This window comes from Marmota monax, unplaced genomic scaffold (assembly GCF_021218885.2).
Source record: "Marmota monax isolate L192 unplaced genomic scaffold, Marmota_monax_Labrador192_F-V1.1 WCK01_AAM20220418_F8-fsc00066, whole genome shotgun sequence".
Taxonomy (NCBI): domain Eukaryota; kingdom Metazoa; phylum Chordata; class Mammalia; order Rodentia; family Sciuridae; genus Marmota; species Marmota monax.
In genome coordinates, this window is record NW_026692805.1 from 10,592,494 (window position 1) to 10,616,478 (window position 23,985).

The 23,985-nt window shown below is 35.2% G+C and overlaps 1 protein-coding gene across 1 annotated transcript in view; it reads right to left on the bottom strand.

The window, feature by feature from the left end:
* The window catches only part of Itga8 (integrin subunit alpha 8), a 199,490-nt gene that overhangs the window by 143,167 nt on the left and 32,338 nt on the right, over nucleotides 1–23,985 (bottom strand). Inside the window, exons 3-10 of the mRNA XM_046448373.2 lie at nucleotides 22,175–22,275; nucleotides 18,162–18,285; nucleotides 12,966–13,027; nucleotides 11,809–11,854; nucleotides 7,743–7,868; nucleotides 6,650–6,694; nucleotides 1,068–1,111; nucleotides 126–182 (exon numbers count right to left, since the gene is read on the bottom strand). Coding sequence (XP_046304329.1) covers nucleotides 126–182; nucleotides 1,068–1,111; nucleotides 6,650–6,694; nucleotides 7,743–7,868; nucleotides 11,809–11,854; nucleotides 12,966–13,027; nucleotides 18,162–18,285; nucleotides 22,175–22,275 — 605 coding nt within the window. The remainder of the gene's footprint in view (nucleotides 1–125; nucleotides 183–1,067; nucleotides 1,112–6,649; nucleotides 6,695–7,742; nucleotides 7,869–11,808; nucleotides 11,855–12,965; nucleotides 13,028–18,161; nucleotides 18,286–22,174; nucleotides 22,276–23,985) is intronic.

Genomic DNA, 23,985 nt, shown 5'->3' on the forward strand with positions numbered 1-23,985 from the left:
CGGATCAGTTTCTGACATATATCGGATGCTCATTAAATATTTTTTGAGTGAATGAATAAATGATGTAAGTATTAAAGTATATTAGCACTGAGTGATACTATGATTTCATATTAAAATATCTTTACCTGTTCACCAGTGAAATTCTGGATAAAGGTCATATCTGTAGAATTAATGATTGACACCTAAAATCAGAGAAATTAGATAGATCATTTGACATAAAGCTAAAGAAATTGTTTTTTTAAAAAAATGCAACTTAAAAATAATTTATTTTTTTGTGAAGACTAATAAGCTTTAATAAGTAATAAGAGTTAGCTATATATAAAACAAAACTGCAAGTCCCCGAGAATGACCTAAAGGAAAAATCCAAATAAACTTTTTGTCTGTAGTTAACTCCAGAATATTTTCAGAATATGCATGCTTACTGAAGTAAGTGGGGAAATAATAGTTGAATTCAAGACCACTGAGAATAGGTAAACTGATAGTCAGATAACTTATTAATCAGGATTTTTGTCTAAATCTATTTCTGTTCTTATGCTACTCTAAGAACTCAGAACTTAGCAAACTAATGTCCTAGTGAAATCACTGTTGATTTATTATTTCTACTGTATGAGACACATTAAAGTGCTGATTGTAGCAATGGAAGCCTTTACAACATTCCTCAATTGTGCACACAGATAGGGTTAGCTTCCTGGGTGTGTGGCCTATGTAGTCACATAAGGCCCTGGGTGCCACCAGATCCAACCTTAGTTTAATGCTTTGTTGTTGCTGCCCTGAAATTTTTAACAATTCAAAAATCTTTGATAATTGTGGCTATTTGCAAAAAAAAAAAAATTGCCCCACATTTTCATTTTATACTAGGTCCCACAAATCATGAAGCTTCTCCTGCACGTGGATCTGATCAAATTTAGCCTCATTTGTTTTCCTTCCTATTTTAGTAAGCAAACAACATGAATCAATAGGAGGCACTCATTATTGAAGAAAAATTTTGAAGACTTAAAAATATATTGCAAGAAAACATTTCTTTTCATAAACAAGAAATATTCTAGAATGCATTGTCAAGTACTCACATATCCAAAATTCTGTGCTCCTCTTGGAACTCCTGCAACCAATTCTGGGGATAAAATAGAAATTTTGAAGGAAAATTCCACGTATATTTAAATCTGTATAGTAAGTAAGTGGTAATGACAGTATTTTCAAAATGGGGTAGTGTGTTAAAAGTTCAAAATCAGATTTTTGCATTACATTTTCATTAACCTTTGTTTCTTTACAGACAATAGAAAACATAAGAGCAAGTTTTTCTTTGAGATTTTCGAATTTTCATAACATTCTGCATGCACTTCTGTTTCTAGAACATCAGCCAGACTTTTCAAATCTGCAAGTGATTTCTAGGTTGAAACTTTTATTCTAATTTGCCAGTAGTCACTTTGGGACTTTTTTTTTTTTTTTTGCTGGTATAGAAGTACAGTTCCCATGATACTAACATGCTAAAACTAAATGCAAAGTTTGATCACCTAAGAAAAAAACACATATCATAAATTAGATGCTAATTTAATTTTACTTCCTCTTGGGAATGTTGGCAGCAGCCTTTGGGCAACAAGGTAGCTAAGCACATCTCAGGGAGGAAGCATTGATGGTACAGCAGACAACTCTGAGGAGGGGGCAGTATATTCCAGTGCACAGAGGCCTGGCTGTAGGTTCAGAAAACAGTGGTTGCAGTCATGGGTCCGCCATATACCTGAGTTGAATCATTGAACTTAGTTTTCCACAATTACCTACAATCTATGGGAGTTAGATTATAAATAATAATAATGATAATTATTATTATTTCTATCTCTCATTTATATAAATCTAAACCATCTTTTATATTAGGGTTTAAAATTTAGTATAATTTAAAGAAAAGAGGCAATGGAATAGATTCCTATTCTATCCAAATTGCTACCCATCCTCCAAAACTGCTCCTAAAGGTACAGCACATATTCATTGCAGCATTAAGTATATCTGCTGTTCTGTGCTTCAGCAGAGTTGGGTGTGTATGGTGTTAGCATTAATCACCAGGGAAGATTCACTTAGATCAGACATTAGATATTTCATATGTAAACTCATTCATCCAGTTGACAAATATGTACATGTGATTGTAGGGATATAGTGTGAATAAAACAGACAGAATGACTTGGTCTCTGGGAGCTTATATTCTAGTTGGAGAGGGCAGTCACCTAAAAACTAGAATCAATTAAATGGCATAGCAGAATAAAATAAATGTAGTAGAGAAAAGCTAAGGGATGAACTGGTAGATGGGGTGTTGGAGTTAGGATGGGGAAGGGATTGCAATTTATTAGTGTAGTCAGGGGAGACTCAGTGAGTAGGTAACATTGGAGCAAAGACCAAAGAAAAGGAAAAAGTAAATATTGTAGATATCTGGCAGAAGTATGTCCTCGTTAGAAGGAACATCAAGTGCAAAGGTCCTCAGGTAGAAGTGCGTTTGGACTTATTCAAAGAATAGCAAGGAGGCCACAGTGACTTCAATAGAACCAGTGAGGGGTAATGGAGCAGGAGATGAGACCAGATGGGGGCCAATGACGAGAGCCTTTTAGGTCATTGTAAAGACTTGGGTTATAGTTGGGAACTCATTGGGAGAAAAGGAGGTACATGATCTAACTTATGTTTCTGAAATTGTGGTTTGATTTCTGGACTTAGGATAGACTATAGGAGGGCAAGGGTGAAGCAGAGAGACCAGGCAGGATGCTCTTGCAGTAATACAGGTGTGAGATAATGGAAACTTGGATCAGAGTAGAAAATACGCAGGAAGAAAGACATGAAAGAAGTGGTCTGATTCTGGTTCTATTTTGAAGGTTCAGTTAGCAGGATTTGATTGTGGATTGGATCTGGTGAGAGAAAGAGCACTTGGCTGACTTCCAAGGTATTTGACTTGAGCAACTTAGAGGACTGCGCTGCCATTAGGTTGCAGCTGGGAGTGTGACAGTGGAGGGCAGCACCTCTTTCTGAGGGAAGGGAAGGCCTTCCATACCACCACATCAAATTTGGGATGGCTACTCTATTACAGATGTGGAGTAGGAAGCTGGATCCATGCTCCTGGAAATCAGTCTAAGCTGGAGAAATAAAAACTACGAGATCACCCAGAGAGAACTCAAATTCTGTAGAAACTGTCCATGGATTTATTCCTGGGTCACTCAGTGAGGTGAGGGAACTGAAAGAGCTGCCAGGGACCTAGAGGGAAGCCAGGTGGAGAGATGAGGAGGGAGGAATCCAAGCTGTCCAGTGCTCCTGAGGTTCAGGGAAGATGAGACAGACACATGGAGGCCCCTAGTTTGCCTGACAAGATCAGAAGCAGCACAGATCAAGAGGCCAAGGCTTAGGACAAGGGAACTGAGGAACTGTCACACAGAGAATACCAGAAGAGAAAAGTGACAATCCTTTCAAAGCAGAGAAATACAGGTGTTATCTATAGCCACAGGTGGAAGTGGGACAAGTGGATGTTTTTGTTTTCAATGGGAGAAGTAAGAGTATGACTGGATGGTAGTGAGAATGACACAGGAGAAAGGACAAATGGTTCTATGAAAGATAGAAAAGCAAGACTTGCTGGAATTTCATCTCTGAGGACAAGAGCAAAAGGGACAAAGCAGAGGGGTTAGCTTGAGAGAGCATGTGAATAGTCTACCTAGAGCAACAGGAGGACAAGATACGGTTCTGGCCAAGGAAGCTTCTAGCACTTGTAGGATATCGTCCACTTTTCAGTCATCTTGTGGGGGGATATAAATTAGATCCTCCTGACACTGAGAACCCACCACAGTCTAATATAATGGAATTGACTGATTTCAGGGTCAGACCTGTCAACTAAGACAGATTCAGGGGGATTGTGTCATTTGAGATGCAGGGCAACCATTACTTCTTATATCTCACAAACATTTAGAATCTTGTTCCCCCCAAATCAATCATGACACCCAGTAACTTTGGAATCTGCAACCTCCCATGACCACACCATTAAGGAGCTATTAAATGAAATTTTGATTAAAGATGTTTATAATCTTTTGTAAATGATTAGGAAATTTAATTACTTAGGGCCAAAGGCAAATTAGAACTGTCAATCAACTACACAGATTTTTACTTGGAAGGGAAAATAGGAGACATTTCTTAGATCTATTCCAGTAACTCATGGTGAAACCTTCAGAAGTTTCTCAATATCAGCAATATGTTCAGGAAAAATTTAGGTCTTTGACCTGAAAATTTGTGTCTAGTGAGAAGCAGAAAAGAGACTTTCATTGAATGTCTTCTCTTGAGTAAGCAATATACCATGTGATTTTTCATATTTATACCACTTAACCTCTAAAGAGGAGGGATTTAATATCCCATTTTGATATATAGGGAAATCAAGGCTTAGGAAGATTCAGTCACTGTGGAGACCATAGTTATTGAGTAGAAGTCAAGAACCGTCAGGTCAATGTTCCTTCTCCATATTCCATTACTTTCCCGATAAGGGTCAACTTCAGATCATTTTCTTGGGTCTTAAGTCCACCACAGCTGATTCCAAAATGAGATCACAGGCTCTTAGTATTTTTTGAGTCATGAACACATTTGAAGTGGAAAGAAACTTATGCATCCTCTCAACAGAAAAATTCACATACATGGAAACCTTGAGATTTTTATAAATATATATTTACATATATATATTTATATAAATTTTATATATGATATATATGTCATACATAAATATATATGATATATATAATATGTTATATTTTATATATATATATATATATATATATATATATATATATATATATATATATATAAAATATCTAAGAGCTCAAAACTAGTGAAGCCTATCTGTGGACCACTCAACAGTCCAGAGATTCCATATTAAGAACCCTTCATGTAAAGGACATCAAATCCTTTTTCATGGCATTCTAAGTCCCTGGTGTCTAATTAAGTAAACAGTGAACATGGACAGCCTTGGATTCATAATGACCTAGTGAACTGATTGCGGTATGGTTTCAGAGAACTTTTTATTTCAGATATCCTCAAAATTTGGATACATTTTCTAGATATTCCTGAGATCCAATGGAAAATCACTATTTATTTTCTGCCATCTTTCTTGAGAAACTGTTGATGTGCAGCATCACTAATTTCCTTGGGTCAGAGTACTATTTTAGACAGCTTTTTCAACAAGTGCTCAAATGCCATGGAGAAAGAAAAAAGAAAAAGAAAATCATGTTGGGCAAAATGGTACATGCCTGCAATTCCAGTGACTTGGGAGACCGAGGCAGGAGGATTGTGAGTTTGAGGCCAGCCTCAACAACTAGCAACTTAGTAAGACCCTGTCTCAAAATAAAAAATAAAAAGGACTGGGATGTAGCCCAGTGGTAAAGTGCCCCTGGGTTCAATCCCCAGTTAAAAAAAAAAAAAAAAAAAAAAAAAAAATATATATATATATATATATATATATATATGAATTTTGCCTTCAAGGAGACACACGAAACAGCCTTACAGCCTTTGTGGTTAATCTCCTTTCCTTTCTTTTTGTTTTGTTTTTCAAATCACAAGTATAATTGGATAATAATTATTACTCTACTTAAACCTTTCGTGGCTTCTCCCCTGTTTTTTGCATAAGTTCTAGGATCATTTCCATGACCTACAAGACCCAACATGATCTGGGCCAGTCCCTTTTCTCTAAACCAATCTTATTTCATTATTCGTATCAAAGTCCAGCCAGTCAAAATGAATTCCTTGAAAACTCCATTTTTTTACACACTTTAGAATGCAAAGATTGGCCTTTATCATGGTACTTAGCACAATTTCAAATTAGGTATTCTTTGTTCATTAGTATCTATCAGACTCTGAGATTAAGGGCCATTTGTTCACCTCTGCATGCTCCACACTTTACACACACACACACACACACACACGTTTGACTAATGAATGGCAAATCCCACAGGAGAGAGAAAAGGAAGATGACATAGGAGTTTACAGAAGGAGGCTAAGTAAGGATTTCTGGAGAAGATGACATTTAAAATTGACCTAAAAAGATAAATAAATAAAAGCACTTGGCCACTGGAAGGTGGGGATGGATACAGACTGAGAGGACTGAAAACAGACACAACAGCCAAAGGAAAGGAAAGGATAGAAGGCAGGCGAACGCTTGTCATACACGAGAACAGGCATTAGTTTGTGCTGTTATTTTGGGACTGCACATGTCCAAAGGGAAAGAGAGAAGTAATGTTGGCATGAGGCATAGGAGTCAGGTGGGGAGTGTAGTTTTGGACATATACTACATGAGATCTTAGAAGTTAAATTTAAAAGAGGGATCTTAGTTTCTCAAATTTCGTCTGTTGCTAACGGCATGGCTATTGTCTAATTCATTTAACCTTCTGTACGTTTTTCATTCATAACATAGGATGACTGCCCTAATTTTTATTTCTTAAGGTTTATATCAATTCCTATTAAATTTGTTGCGATGGAAAATGCTGCACCAAATATGTATATATTTTCTGCAAAAATATTATCATATGTATTTGGGATTCTATTTATATATATTGTATTTAGCAAAGAAAACATATTTACAAAAGGACTTTTAATGCCAGTTTACCTATTTGTCATGCTTTTAAAATGACTTAAGTTCAATGATGTCTCTCACCTTGCTGAGAGTCTCCAGTGAATTCCCCAGCAGCAACTGAGTATCCTGTTTTAAAAAAGAAACAAACTGTAATCAGATTAAATGAGATATATCTAAAAAGAAATGAAAAAAATGAGATGTATCTAGAAAGAAATGAAAAAAATGAGATATATCTAGAAAGAAATGAAAAAAAATGACAGTACTCCTTTATTTAGAAATCTTTATGAACATTATGAAATAAAAGCCCGTGGTTCAATAAAGAGGAAAAGTAATCTCACTACTATGAATACTTTCATACTAAGTCCTAGATACACAATAGTTGTTACTACCAACATTATGTAGAAACTGGCAAAAAAAAAATCAGATTCTGAGGTCAATGTTCAAAACATGAACACTTCATAATCAATCTGTATGTGTAAGTGGCAGCTGTTACATTTTAAGAGCTGCTGATTCATCATGATTAGGCAGATACTCTTAAAGATAACCTTTTTGTCAAGTTTTGCTACTTTTGATCATTAACAAAGCATGCTTCCTAATTCCTTTAGTAATTACTTTTCAGAAATTTCACTTAGCTCCAAGAGGAGGTGCTAGCTGTTCCTACAAAACATAACTACCATTTAAATTTTTTTTTCAAATTTATCAAGCAAATAAAATACCACTGGGATACCAAAGGTAGGAAAGAGTAGTGATGAAATGATATTGTGTGGTTTTCATATGATAAAGTGTGAGAATATTCGAGCAGCTGGAAAGTCTCTTGTTGCTGATCTGGACAGTGGCTCAGCAACCATTGTTGCCCCTGTAACATTGGTAGCAGCCCTGCAAATACATGGTGTCTGCTATCAGCAAAGTATTTTATATGCAAAAGATTGTTATGGATCCTACAGAAGAGATGCTCAAAAACAAACAAAATAGCTTCTCAAGTTATGCAAGTATACAACATGACTAAAAAAAAAAGTAGTTGTATTTAAAGAGAAGAGCTAAGCATCTATTCTAATAAGGAAAGGAAACTTATAGAAGATGACAAATGACATCAAGTAAGTATGGAATCAAATAAACATCTATATTTAATCTGCTTTTCTTTCAAGAAAAAAATGTCTTGAGCAGTGGATCTCACCAAGGTAACTATCATCGTAGGAAGCTGGAGCCACTTCGGTCTGCTTTTCTCCAGACAGTTTCCTCAGAATATCCTTGAATGAGTAATTTGCAATAATGTCTGCAATACTGGCGGTGATCACTTGACCTGTTTTTAGACAAATGAATATGTTAACTGAATGAATGCAAGAGGCAGGCCCTCAGCAGACCCAGAAAGTTACCATGGAGTTCATAACCCACTTGAATCAAATGTATGAAATATGATATGTCAAGAGCTTTGTAATGTTTTGAACAACTAATAATTAAAAAAAAAGAAAGTTACCATGGAATTACTTGCATTCTTGATGATAAATTTTCCCACCTGCCACTAGAACTGAAAGGTAGAGTTGATTATAGCTGCACAGAAGACCAGACATGAACATTTTATGTCTTCCTGTTGCTTCCAGCATACATACTCCCTTTGCCTTCAATTTATATAATTAAATTTCTTATTCTAGAATATTTTAGCTAGAAGGAAACTTTGAAATCATCTAGCCTTATATAGCTTCTTAGAAAAGGGGAAGATGAGGCTCAGAGCACTTGAATGCATTCTCTAAGGTCACATGATTTTGCTAGAAGGATATCTGACATGACAACCAAGGTCTCCTTTGTCATTTTAATAAAATTTTGTAATCTTGCAAAGTATAGATGTACAGTAAATCTAAATAAATAATTTAGATTGAGTATAAGTAAGATTCAATAGATTGTAAACATATCAGTTAAGTTAAAGGAAGAAATAATATGATCAGTGAGTCATTTACTTTTTATGCTAAAATATATTGAGAATAAAATTATGACAGTAGGAAGGAGCTAGGTTCAGTGAGATCCAGAAATTTAGCAATAAAGGAACCCATGGCCACAAATATTGATAAGAAGTTTTGCTAATCTCTTCCAAATAAAGTCACACTTGAAAGTCTTGAAATATGGTTGTATTGGAGTACATGATTATCTAAAAGATAGTAATTTTCCACTATAGTTGCTTTGCATTCCACATCTTTTATGGACATCTAGGGCAGAAGTGTACTTATGAGCTCCTTGGAAGGAAACTGGAGGAATGCTTTCAAAAGACTAATATTTAACATCAATTTTGAAGCCAAATTGTTCTTGAGAAACTCACACATAAAATTCCCACAATTTTTCTGTTTGAAGTTCAACCCCCCCAAAAAAAAGGAGAGGGGGAGAAAGAATAAAACTATCAAACCACGTCATAAATATTTCCAAGTCACTGGGACCGAAATGACTGTTCTAATATTCGACAATGGTGTTTACACGTGAATTTTTGAACAATATCTGTAGAATTTGCCAATTTTCTTTTAATTAAAGCTCTATAAACTTCTTTCCCTCCCACATACATACTGCCTTTGCTTTTTTTCTTCAGCTGGGTCTATAAACATAATCTTAAACTGGTATAAATTTTTAAATTCTATATCTCAGACAAATGCTTCTATATGCCCTTGCCAGAGCTAATTTATAGCAAATCATTTGTATCAAACATTTTTCCCAATTTAGACAGAGGAATGGATTATGCAAAATTAACCAAGTGAATTAGAAGACAATCTTTTAAAAATAAACATAAATTTTATTTTATGTCCCTCTCTTGCAAAATATGTTTTTCAGTTTGCAAAATAATCTTTAAAGACCAAGATGTCAATTATTTGATATTCATAATTAATGTGTATGAATTAAGCTTAAGAGTAATTTTATATAAATTTTTATCATAAATTCATCTTCCTAGAACTTAAGCCTTGATACCTAAATTCTTAATTGAAAAACTCTTGGACAGCCCAACATTTCTATAGTCAACATACTGCAAATTGGTGCGGCCAATATGGAAAGCAGTATGGAGATTCATGGGAAAGCTGGGAATGGAACCACTATTTGACCTAGCTATCGCCCTTCTCGGACTATTCCCTGAGGACCTTAAAAGAACACATTATAGGGATACTGCCACATCAATGATCATAGCAGCACAATTCACAATAGCTAGACTCTGGAATCAACCTAGATGCCCTTTAATAGATGAATGGATAAAAAAAATGTGGCATTTATACACAATGGAGTATTATGCAGCACTAAAAAACGACAAAATCATGGAATTTGCCGGGAAATGGATGGCATTAGAGCAGATTATGCTAAGTGAAGCTAGCCAATCCTTAAAAAACAAATGCCAAATGTCTTCTTTGATATAAGGAGAGCAACTAAGAACAGAGCAGGGAGGAAGAGCATGAGGAAAAGACTAACATTAAACAGAGACGAGTGGTGGGAGGGAAAGGGAGAGAGAAGGGAAACTGTATGAAAATGGAAGGAGACCCTCATTGTTACACATAATTACATATAAGAGATGGTGAGGGGAAAGGGGAAAAAAAAACAAGGGAGAGAATTGAACAATAGCTGATGGGGTAGAGAGGGAAGAGGGGAGGGAAGGGGAGGGGGGATAGTAGGGGATAGGAAAGGTAGCAGAATACAACAGTCACTAATATGGCATTATGGAAAAATGTGGATGTGTAACCGATGTGATTCTGCAACTTGTATTTAGGGTAAAAATGGGAGTTCATAACCCACTTGAATCAAATGTATGAAAGATGATATTTCATGAGTTATGTAATGTTTTGAACAACCAATAAAAAAAAAAAAACATAACCAAAAGCAACCTCAACACCTTCTCTTTCCAACTCATTCTAAATCTGTTTTCTCCATTGTTCTCTAACTCAGTGAGTGGTACCCAAATGATTTAAGTCAGTAACATATTCTTGACGTGCATTTTTCTTTCCTTTTTTTTTTTTTTGTAACATTTGAACTCAGGGGCATTCAACCACAGAACCACATCTCCAGCCCTTTTTATTTTATTTTTTTAATTTTGAGACACTGTCTCATTAAGTTGCTAAGGGCCTCACTAAGTTGCTGAGGCAGGCCTTAAACGTGCCATCCTCCTGCCTTAGCTTCCTGATTTCAGGTGTGCATAACCATGCCTGGCAAATTTTTCCTCCTTTTCAATCTGTATATCTCTATTCTTAAGGAGCAAACATGTTTACCTGAAACCTATAGCTAGTTGACTTTAAAAACTTTTAATTAGCTTATAAATTTGTAACAACCTTATGACTAGTTTGCTAATATTTCACTTCGGCCAACTTCCAATCAGCTTTCCAGATCACTGCCATCGTGATGGTGTTAAAACGGGAATTTGATAATAGTATGCCATGAACTTCCCCAGCACTTTCCCATTGTTCTGAGGACAAATATCACCTTCCTACTCCAGCTGAACCCATCCATTTACACTCTTTAAATCCACCAGTGGAGTCTTGTTTGTAGGACAGTGACAATGCTGTTTACCTTGGCCTGCCACTCCATACACAGCTCCTACTGTCCTTTTAAAAATCCTAATTAGTAACCTAGTGAGGGCCTAAGAAATTTAGTGAGATCTTGTCTCAAACTAAAAAATAAAAAGAAATGGGGATGTGGTACAGTGGTTAGGCACCCCTAGGTTTAATACCCAGTACCAAAAAAAAAAAAGAATTAGAGGAAGTCATCCTATTTAGGTACATGCTGGGTTGCACCTGAGTTGGTGGCCCTTAAGTAGATTACAATCTGTATTCCAGCTCCCTGTCATCCAGTGATCAGAATACAAAGCTCACCTATTTGCAGCCACCCTGGAAAAGCCTCCTCATTTTTTGGCCCCAGTATGACATTACTTTACTTCTTCATGTGTATCATGATCAGAGTTTCTTAGGTACTCATGTTACTATTCAATTGATGCCTGTATCTTTCCCCAGTTATGTGAAGGTAAAACCATATCTGTTTTCACCCATTATTATATTCCTAGCATCTAACACAAAACCTGGCACAGCTTCAATAAATTCTTGGGGAAGAAATTAATTCTTAAGTTGCAAGAATTTTTTAAAATAGCATTTCTATATAAGAGTACAAATTGAAACGATGCTTTAATCAAGAAACTATGACTAAGGATAAAATATTAATGTAATAAAAAGTCAACATTTGACTCCTTATTAGTAGCAACAAATGTGCTTTTCTCCTCTGCTAACAGAACATACCTTGCCAGTAAAAACTTCCAGGTCCTCCTACAATGAGGTCTCCATTCTACAAAACAGAAGCAGCAACAGGAACAACAATTGGAAAAGAAACACTGAGAAACTTTCAGAGCCATAAATCTTTGCTAATAAGCACTGCTCTAACAATTTGTTCTCATTAAAAAACGATTTTTCAAAGAGGTCCTTGTATCAGAGGCCTGCAGGTCATTTTCTTTCCTCTTTTAATTTCCTTTCAATATTTAGTATGTGATTAAAGAGTGGTAATATGACTCAGATAAGTTGAACTTCCTCCCTTGAGAATATATAAATTCAGTTTTTTGGCACTGCCTCTGGTAAACAAAACATCTGCCTGTTTAATGCTGTACGATTTAGCAGGCATGGTCTTTGGAAAAGCCTTGATAATAAAAGGAAAATTATGTCCTGATTTTTTTTCAAGGCCACAGTAATGCCTGCTTTATTTTCTCATATATCTGCAAGCCTAACCCCTTCTCAGGAAAGAAAGAAAACTCTCCAGACTAAAAAATATAAATATATTTTCAACTGCATACAGTCCCACTTTTGGTACCCTAAATCTGTAAATCCCAGTGGGGGAAAAATTAATACAAAACAACAAAGTCTTGACAGAAAATACAATGAACAGACAGTCAAACAATATATGTTGAGGAAAAATTTCTACTGTATTTCTATTTCAAAACCCTAGAATGTCTGTCCTCAAGTACTAGTACTAGACATCTGTATTTTTAATTTTGTAAAAGGATATGTGAATTTTCATATTTAACCAAATCAATCAGTCCCAGCTAAGAGATTAAATAATTTATAGATTCTTCTGATCATTTTAGAAATATATTTTTCCCTGAGTTTTTGAGATTTTCATTTAAAAACAATTGCTACAGGGAATAGGAAAGAAGATGATTGCTTTTCCTGGTATTCCTATACATATGTCATTATATGTGGTTTTATCAGTAAATTGTTATGTGCATAGATTCCTTAACACAAATAAAGAGTAAATGGAAAAATAATCTTATATTGCCAGACATGAATACATAGGTACCTAAAGGTTCATTGGTTGTTGCTATTGTTGAGGGGCATGGGAGGGAAAGAGGGTTAAACAGCAACAAACCACATGAAATATTAGAGACTGCAAGACCAAAAAAATTTACCTTATAAAATTCCAGACTAAATCCTGCTTGGCAGTAACCTTGGCCTTCAGGATCGGCATTGCCTGGAAGGATCAAGATATATAAGGGTTATAACATCATCATTTCTAAGATATATTTTAATAACCAATTCCAGATATTTTGTTGTTTTCCCTATAGATTTCTAAACCTGAAATAATTAATATGTCCTTTATTTTAAAAATTCATTCCAAGTAATTTATTAAATATGTTCCACATATTTTCTGATTCTAAACATCATTGTGATTTATAGTAAGAGCAATAGGAATAATATCTTTTTGGATCTACTGCTCACCTAGAGTACTGACTATTCTACACTTAGGGAATACAGCAAAAAAAAAAAAAAAAACAGAGTTAAATTGGGTTTTACAAATCATGTTCATTGGAAGAACTAAAATCTCCACCTTTAATCTATCTTTCTAATTGCCCTTGTGACAGTAACCTCTCATCTTTGTCTGCTCCTTCTCATACATCTGCCATTCCTAACAGGAATGCCTGGAGAAAGATCACCTGTGTTCTTGCTTTCTGCTGGGGGAACACCAAAAACGATTTCCATTTCTGTGCTTTTCATTAGGAACCGACCTTAAAATTTTTTTATTGTTAGGTAAATTGGCAAATTCCATTTCTGATTGCAATCACTCTCACAGGGACACTTCAATGCTGATGTTCGTCAAAGAGAACACTCTCTAGGAATGGTTGTTTTGTATTCAGTGTTATTCACTAACAGAATGTCCAAAAATATCTCACTGTACACTTATGTAAATTACACACAGACCAATAGAAGGATTCCAATAATTTTATTACCAGAAGTCTTTATGGCATTAAGATTAGAAATGTACTGCTCATAACTTGTACTTTAAGCACTTCTAAAATGCTTGAATTATAGCTAACATGTAGTTAACTAGGGGAAATCTTAATAGTTAACATAGCTAGATATGGGCCAGGTGTGGTGGCACACGCCTATAATCCCAGCAGCTTGGGAGGCTGAGGCAGGAGGATGGAAAGTTTAAAGCCAGCCTCAGCAAAAGCAAGGTGCCAAGCAACTTAGTCAGGCTCTGTCTCTAAATAAAATACAAAATAGGGCTGGGAATGTGGCTCAGTGGTCGAGTGCTCCTGAGTTCAATCCCCCACTACCAAAAAAGAATGTGTGTGTGTGTGTGTGTGTGTGTGTGTGTGTGTGTGTGTGTGTGGTGCTAGATATGAACATGCTATTAATTACTTGTTTTTTAATCAAGAATATTCCAGAATGAAAACTGAAATGAGAGGGCAGGAAAGGAAACAAATACACATCATCACAGGAAACACTCACAGGTTGGATGTGTGCCTGTTCTAGATGCTTTCTGAAATGGATATTGTCCTTCCAGCTTTTCCTAGAATATCTTCCATTTCCCCCCATCCCCTGCCTTTGGTCAGTACTTAGCTAATTTTAGTATTGTCATCATCAGTTTCTCCAGATGCTCTCCCTCTTTTTTTAATTTATTTTTTTTACATTTTCAAGTTATCTACCATATACAACATATTGTGACAAAATTCTTTCCTTCTTTTTTTTAAAAAATATTTTTTAGTTATAGATGGACACAATACCTTCATTTATTTATCTTTATGTGGTGCTGAGGATCGAACCCAGTGCCTCACCCATGCTAGGTGAGTGCTCTACCACTGAGCCACAACCCCAAACCCTCTTACTTCCTTTTATAATCATATTTTGTGGCATACGGCTATGAATTTTATTTAGTTCCATAAAAGTTCATCTGTATAACCTCTGGGTACTGGTTTTCTAGAAAGTTATGGGTGTAAATATTCATACACATCTAGAAATATATGTGCATGCATGATAGACTACTATGTGAATCTACATGTGTTAATCTCAATATGTTTAAGAAATGTATTCTTAAATGCATAAACCTTTTTCTTTTTCATTAGAATTATACATAATAGTGGGACTCATTATGACATATTCACACGTGTACAAAATATGGTCCATTTAATTCCCTAGTACCTCTTTTTCCTACCTTACTCCTTTACCTGATCCTCTTTCTCTACTGGTTTCCCTTTTGTTTCTTTTTTACATTGGAAGGCACAAACTTTTTTTAAAAAAGTCAACTATTCCTTTTAATATTGTCAAATATTCAACAGGAAAGGAACATGATCATTCTTGGAAACTATTTTGCTTTAAAACAAGAAACTGAAAAAGATGAAGAAAAAACACTAATTTTTTTAAAAAAAATTCATTGAGAAAATAACCAACTTCAAATGTTTATTTTGAGTGGCAACTGGAGTAGCTTGTGAAGTTCTTTCATCCACAAAGCCATTTCTCTTTTCTTGTTGAATTATGATTTATTGGAAGAGCTGAAGGCATCCTTCTTCCTGGAATTTCAGAATGTCTCTGAACTTTATAATTACGTCCCAGTGAACTCAGGAATGTGAGGATGGATGCTGTTCATTTGCTACTAGTTTTTGGCATCCAGAGTAAAATGGGAGAGTGTGTGTCAACTCTCGTCACCTGAATCATGAATAACTGTTAGAGCTGAAGATGTGACATCCATATGAATGAACAGGTTAGTTCCCACATTGCTCACAGTTTCGGAGTGGGTTTGTGGTGTGGAATGAACAGAAGTGATTCTTTAAATTCTCTTTTGAAAATAATATTGTTGATGTTCCTGTTCTGTGATATTGACCATATGCTCATGAACAAGCTGGCTTTGTGTTAATGAACTGTGAATTTCTTAGCCATGACAGGAAGTCTGATCTTTGGATGATTAAAAGAGGAAGAAGTACAAGTAGGAATAGGGAGCCCCTGAGGATGTGAAGACTATGGGTTGTATTAGAGTCCAAAAAATTCTTGGCCATTTACTTAGCTATTCTGCGACTCAGCCTGAACTCCATTTTTGCCTTTGTTCCATTACTCTTCTATTTAGGAAAATAAAGAATAAATAAATTGGCACCATAAAGAAGCTCAAGATTGAGTGTCTGTAATTTATATTTAAATAATGCTTCAACCTCACACTGAAACTTGTGCCCCACAAGACTAGATTCTATGGGCTGTATGAGCTCTCACATCACATGGGCAGTCAGGCAAAGGGGCAGAACAAGAAGTAGGGACAGGTTTTACAAATGATCACCCTTGATGTCAGCTGGAGGAATAAGACATGTCATCAAGGCAAAAGGCGTGCAAAGATAGGCTCAGCTTTTAATTACAAAAAAAAAAAAATGTGTAATTTGGGGAAGCATCTGTAGCCATCATGAAAAATGTGCTATGGATAGGTATAAGCAATGATAAAACAAGTTCAGCATTGAATCTTTTGGGCTTAACAACACTGACCTCTTGCCAAACCCAAGAACCAAGCACCTGAGTGGAAGGTGAGCCACGCTAACCTCTTCTTGACTATGGCCTGTTCCTGGGAAATTCCTCCCCTCACCATCCCAACTACCACTTGCTAAAAGAATTTCTCCCTATTGTCCTGTCTAAGGAGCCCCCTTCTACCTGTCCCTCCAGGCTTGGGTCATGCCTCTCTCTCTTGCCTTGCTGTTTCAAGTCATTTTTCTCTACCTGATATGATATTTGAATTTATTTATTGATATGTTTGTTGTTTGTTCTCTATCTCTCCCACTGAAGTGTCAGTTCCTTGGACACAGGGTTTTTTTTTTCTCTTATTCTTTGATGTATCCCCTAACTGTAGAATGGGTAGTGCTAATGTGTTCAATAAATGTGTTGAATGAATAAATAATGAAATCTTGTTATCCACAAAGAACCCTCCATATAGCTGTTTAAAACGAAGTCCTTATTCCACAGATTATTTATTTAGCTGACATTTAGAAAATCATTTTCCTCATCAAAACCCATCAGAGTTAAAAATAAATTTCACTTTCAGGTGTAAAATTCAGTGGCCTCTCTCTTAATCCAATTGTATTTTATTTAGAGACAGGGTCTCACTGAGTTGCTTAGCACCTCGCTTTTGCTGAGGCTGGCATTGAACTTGTGATCCTCTTGCCTCAGCCTCCCAAGCTTCTGGGATCACAGGCATGTACCACTGTGCCTGGTTTTATTGTTTATTTTGAAACAGGGGCTCACTAAGTTCCCAATAATCTTGAATTTTAGAAATATTTATGCAAAATGAGGAAGATTCACTTGTAATTTTCAGAGTTAAACTAACTCTGGATTGAGATTTTTAAAAAAAACATATACTGAAATCAGTCTCTAGAAAGTTCTTTCCAATGACATTTTTCCCCATCAATGTCATTTGCTGAATTAATAAGAATAAGAGTAAAAACACCATTGGTCGCTTATCTACAAAAACCAGTAATCTACTTGGCACTTAGAAAATGGAGGTGTTCCCAAAAAACTCTGAGCAGATGATCAGTCAGTCCATCCACCCATCATGCCATCTCAGAGTCCTTGGGTATTCTACAAAATAAAGGGATTATACAGCAATGTCCCCCAAGTGGCACTCACAGGCTTCCTTTAAAACATGCTTTGTTAGAAGATTTCTAGAACTGCAGGGGAGATTGGGACTCTTAAGTGTACAGCGTCTTCACTGAGGGAAAAAATGGTGGTAGTGCTGGTTGTGGGGAATGTAACACCTTAAGGAGAAAAGTGTCTGTCAATCAAAGCAACAGCCCCTGAGAACACAGGCCAGACAGAAAGCTGATGCTGAGCTGGGCCCAACACCATGAGCTGACCAACACCATGGCTGCCATAAACAAGCAGAATGGGCAGCCACCTTCTTTAGAATACTGGGTAAAATTTAAGCAGCAACTGACAGTTTCAGACCTAAAACAGGGAACAAATCAATTCTACTGCAGAATATCTAATAACTGAATTTCCAAAAACATAGAAAAGGATCAGCAGAATTCTGACCGTTGGCCTCCCTATCATAGCAAGACATCCTGCAAAGCTGTCGATAATCTACACCTTCCTCCCTTTCCCCTATAATGTTACAATGTATCACTGGTATTTTTTTTTTAATATTTGTTTTTTAGGTGTAGGTGGACACAACACAATTCCTTTATTTTTAAGTGGTGCTGAGGATCGAACCCCGGTCCATGCCCGTGCTAAGCAAGCGCTCTGCCACTGAGCCACAACCCCAGCCCCCATTGGTGTTTTGAATTTACCTGCACTCCTATCTATCATAGAAAAGCCATCGAGCTAGATTTCAGTTTCAAGGGATACAAATAACTTACTGTTCCGACAAGGGGAGTACTCAGCATAGGCACTGAAATTCTGAATTGCCACGTAGCAAGTGCCAACAGGGTCTTTTTCTGGTGTTGGTTTAAGAGTTCTCCAATGATATAAAGGAGCACAGGCCTAGGAAACATCAAAGATAGTAAAAATATTTCTGATGTAGTTTTCTATTTATTTCTTCCCCACATTTTTATTGGTGCATAATAGTTGTACATATTAATGGGATTTGTTGTTACATATTTGCACATACACACAATATAACAATAAAATTTGGCCAATATCTTTTCCCAGCACTTCCCCCTTCTCTCCTCAAGGTAGTTTTTTTATACAATAGTTTGACTTGAATTTTCTATTCGTGTACCTAAAGTTAGGACATACTATTCTAAATTGTCAGTTGAATTAATTGGCCTTCATCATCCTAGTGAGTCCTTGGTTGATAGAGTTAATTAAACTTGCCAAGCTGCTTTTTAAGATTAATACACAGTAACTGCCAAACATTAAACGTACAAAGGAATGACCCCTTCCACAGAATTTTAAATTTAAAAAAAAGTAACATGGCAAAAGAAAATTACTTCCTAAAAGCAAATAACTTGTATTTTCTATTCATTTCTTTTTTTAAAAAATTGAACCTACAAGACAGCTAATGATCAAAGGATGCACACAAGTTTATAAACCTCTGTTTGGTGGATTCCCATAGTTGCTTCTTATGAATGTTTAAATAATGACTTCCATCTAGACATACTACCTCCTTATCACAGTGTTTTGGGCTTTATTTTCACTCATTGTTTTTTTATGCACAGTAAAACTGAAGGCAAGAGACAGCATCTTATGCCTATTTCAGCAATTTTATGAGAAGTAATCAAAAAGTCATTTAAAAAGCACATGTTGGGGCTGGGGCTGTAGTTCAGTGGCAGAGTGTTTGCCTTGCATGTGGGTTCCATCCTCAGCACCACATTAAAAAAAATACACAAATAAAGTCATGCTCTCCATCTACAATTTTTTAAAAAAGCACATGTTAATGACCTATAAGTATTTCCAAAGCATAACATTGAATGTAAAGTAATTCAACAATCTGACTCTGCTTGTTATGGAGAAATTTATTCTGATAAACTCTAAAGGCCACAGACAATCTTTTTGAAGGAGCCAAGTTATCAAAGTCATTCCATAAATGCACTCTCAATTCTAACAAGGCAAAACCCCAAAAGGTTAGAAAAGAAGCATACATGCTTATTTCTAGCTCACCTATAGAGTGGTAAATTTGATAAGGGTGCATGTTACACTTGCTCTCACACTGGAGACTCTTTTGGAATTTATTAAACTGCCAACAGCACTTAACACAAAGCTTTTTATGTAGATGTTTCTTAATAAATGCATGTTAAATTAAATTAAATGCATGCCCACTAAATAGAAAGTGAAACATAATTTTACAATTTTAAAATATTTTGTGTTAGTTATTACATCTTTGTTTTTATGATAACAAATTTGTCATATTAGAAACTTATCTGATGCTTCATCCACTTGTTCTAATTTTAAGAATGCTCCTCTGGAGAAAATAAGACATTTATTAGAGTCTTCCTTATGGTGCTAGGACTTGCCTTTGAATTAGCTCACACAATATTAGGAATTTTATCAACAAAAAATAATTTAAACATCAATAAGAAAAATGTGGTTTTTTAAAAATGACATGCTCTGGTTTCTTCTTCAGAATTTAGATTCTAACAAGGGCATAATATTTAAAAGGATAGAAATGAAATCCTCTTTAAGTTAAATAACATTAATGTTGCTAAGAATGAGAGAGGCAGTAAATGTGTACAAAACATAGGCAGCTTTTTTGACTTCTGTTTTGCTAGCTTGAATTGATTGCCCAAGCCTCATCCCTAAGGACACAGAAGTGCAGAATCCTAGAAGGTGGAGCTACTAGGCTATCTTCTAATGAGAAGTGAAGACATACTGATTTTAAAGTCATCTTCTGCTTTTAAATGTATCCTTCATAATCTAGTCCAATACATACTTTTAGCAGAGACAACCCATATTTTCAAGCCAATCCTTTCTACAACTTTGGCTGTGTAGTTTTGCTTTCCTATACAGTATAAAGCCTTGCTAGTGCCCCTAAAGTCTCCAAGGCATCTAGGCTCCCTTGTCTTAGGGCCCTCTCAGTTACTTGGTTAATAAATTCAAGGTATAATAAATGCAAGGTATAAATGTTGAAATACAGGGGGAGTTGGGACAGTGAAAAGAGTCACCTGTAGGCCTGATAGTATCCAGTGCTTGCCTGATGTCCATTCTAAAAAGTTATTATAGATAATATAGATATAGATATTATCTCTCTATATATCTGCTTAATTTCACTTATATGATATGTTTAGGTTTTGATTCAAGTCCAATGTGTACCCATGATACCTGGGTATTCAAGATGATCCTTTTTTTGGGGGGGGGGGATTATTGAGGATTGAACTCAGGGGCACTCGACCCCTGAACCACATCCCCAGCCCTATTTTGTATTTTATTTAGAGACAGGGTCTCACTGAGTTGCTTAGCTCCTGGCTTTTGCTGAGACTGGCTCTTAAAACTTATGATCCTCTGGTCTCAGTCTCCCAAGCCCTTGGGATTACAGGCATGTGCCACCTTGCCCAGAAAGATGATCCTTCTGTAGGCAGATTTTATATAATTAATTATTGAACATTGCTAGTTATTAATTTTAATAATTGTATCACATAGGGTAGAATTTAATTCTTCATTCTGCTAAGTTTTAGCACTCAAAAAAAAGATTAACTGGAAATACACTTTACACTATTCTCTTTTTCATCACATAATTTAAAAAATGCAATCATATCAAAAATAAAACATTCTTATCATGAACATATTATATATTGTATTTCCAATGGTTTTGGAGGTTTCTAGAAATATTGAATACATGTGCAACAATTGTGTGCTACAGATAAAATTTCAAGACTCCAAAAAAAATAAAGTACCCCAAAGATATTTTGAATTCCAAACAATTATTAGGATGGACTTAGTTTTTCAATAGTATTTTCATAAGCCATATATTACTAAAGAATAAAAAGATCTTATTAATTCTGGAAGAAAACTATATAAATGTAAAAACTATATAAAGTGCATTGTAAATGCTGTATTTCTAACTAAAGAAGACAACCTATATATATTTTGCATGTCCTCTATTTTTGTAAAAAATCTTTTGGGGGAGGTTAGCCACAGAATAAATAAAACTTTTGGATATTTATTCTCACTAAACTGTAATTTAGGTATTTATTCTTTAGATGTTTATTCTTAATAAACTATAATTCAAATACCTTTAAACAAATTCTAAAATCCAAAATTATTTCTTTATTGTTGAAGAGAAATTAAAGCCAACAACTTAAAAAAAATCCCTAACCCCCCCCCCCAAATTCAGATTAATTCAATGGTTACTTATTTCTCAACAACTTAGACATGTATTATTGTGTATCAGCAATAAGAATAGGAATTATAGCCACAACAGTTTAAAACTAAAAGATATCTATTTGAGAGTTTTCAGTACAAAAACATTAATGAAATCACAAAATCAGGTAGTTAGTAGTTTCTAACATTTTTATATTAAAGAAAGCTTGACTTTTATTCGAAAAAGAATCAGTGATAACTGGTGTAGATTGTTTAACATCCCTAGAGGAGTACTCTTGTTTTTCTGTTCAGATTTTAGACAGATCTTTAAATCTTAATCAATAAAATACTCTCCTGAATAATAAGCCCTTATTTTTTCATATTTCTTAGTCATTTTAAAAATATGTGAAAGTATCTAACTGCTCTTTTGGGAAACAAGCTTCATTTCCCATAGTTTTGAACACTAAACTACATTGTTTAATTTTAAGCACTAAAGTTCTTTAGAAGCCAATACTTTACCTTTGAGAGTGTAATAAGTTCCTGGGTAATGGGTTTTTTCTAAATATGAGCATTACAACATTTCTGGGCACCTGGTATTCCAAAGCAACACCATAATCACACAATTTGTACTCACCACAACTTTCCCTTTGTGAGCTTTCACTGTTGCTCCAAACCACTGATTCGATTTAAACTCTATAGGTTCTTTGGTTCCGTTAACTCTGATCTTTCTGTTGTCTGACAAGGAGGATATCAATTATTAATAATTTGTAAAATTTGTCATCCAGTTAAAATACACAGTAATAAATTTGTGCATTCAAATACCAGAAGAACTAATACTAATCCTTTTTAAACTTTTCCAAAAAAAATTGAAGAGAAGAGAATATTTCCAAGGACCAGCATTACCCTGATACCAAAATCAGTCAAGGACACTCCAAGAAAAGAAAATTATAGGCCAATATCCATGGTGCACACAGATGCAAAAATTCTGAACAAAATACTAGTAATCCAGATTAAACAGCACATTAAAAAGACTATTCACCATGATCAAGTGAGATTTATCCCTAGGATGCAAGGGATAAAGTTTCAATATATGCAAAACAATAAACATGCTACATCATGTTAATAGAATAAAAGAAAAAACATATGATCATCTCAATAGGTGCAGAAAAAAGTATTTGATAATATTTATCCTTTCATTGTAGCAACTCAACTTTAAACATATTAGGTATTAAAGGACCATACCTCAACACAATAAAGGCCATTTATCACAAGCCCATAGTTAATATCATATTCAATGATGAAAAGTTGAAGGAACAGGATAAGGATGCTCACTATTGCCATTTCTATTCAACATAGTATTAGAAGTCTGACCAGAGCAATTGGGCAAAAAAAGAGAAATAAAAGGAATGTAAATCAGAAAATAAGAAATTAAATTGTCTCTGATCTCTGTTTTCAGATAACATGGTCTTATATACACAAAACCCTAAAGACTGCCAAAAAATGTTAGAAATAATAACCAAATTCAGTAAAATTGCAGAATGCAAAATTAACATACATATTCAGTAGCATTTCTATACACTAACAATAAACTGTACAAAAATAAGGTCAAGAAAATCAAACCCATCAAAATAGCATTAAAAATACTTCGGAATAAACTTAATGAAGAGCTGAAAGATCTATACATTGAAGACCATGAAACACTGATGAAAGAAACCGAGGAAGACAAAAATAAATGGAAATGTATACTTGGTTCATGGATTGAAAAGAATAAATATTGTTAAAATGGCCATGATAAAGAAAATATGCTATATATACATAGTGGAATTTTTCTCAGCATTAAAAGACGATAAAATCATGGCATTTGCAGGTAAATGGATGGAGCTGGAGAATATAATGCTAAGTGAAATTAGCCAATCCCCCAAAACCAAAGGCTGAATGTTTTCTCTGATATGAGGAAACTGACTCATAATGGGGATGGGGGTGGGGAAAGCATGGGAGGAATAAATGAACTTTAGATAGGGCAAAGGGGAGGGAGGGGGAGGAAGTGGGCATAGGGATAGGAAAGAAGGTGGAAAGAGATGGACATCATTACCCTAAGTACATATATGAAGACATGAATGGTGTGACTCTACATTGTGTACAATCAGAGACATGAAAAATTGTGCTGTATATATGTACTATGAATTGAATTGCATTCTGCTGTTACACATAACAAATAAATAAAATTTAAAAAATAGCCATGATACCCAAAGCAATCTATAGATTTAATACAATCCCTATTAAAATTTCAATGAGGAAAGCAGTACAGAGATTCCTAAGAAAACTTGCAATGGAACCACCATTTGACTATCCCACTCTTTGGTCTATACACAAAGGACTTAAAATCAGCATACTATAGTGATGCAGCCACATCAATGTTCAAAGCAGCTCAATTTAAAATAGCTA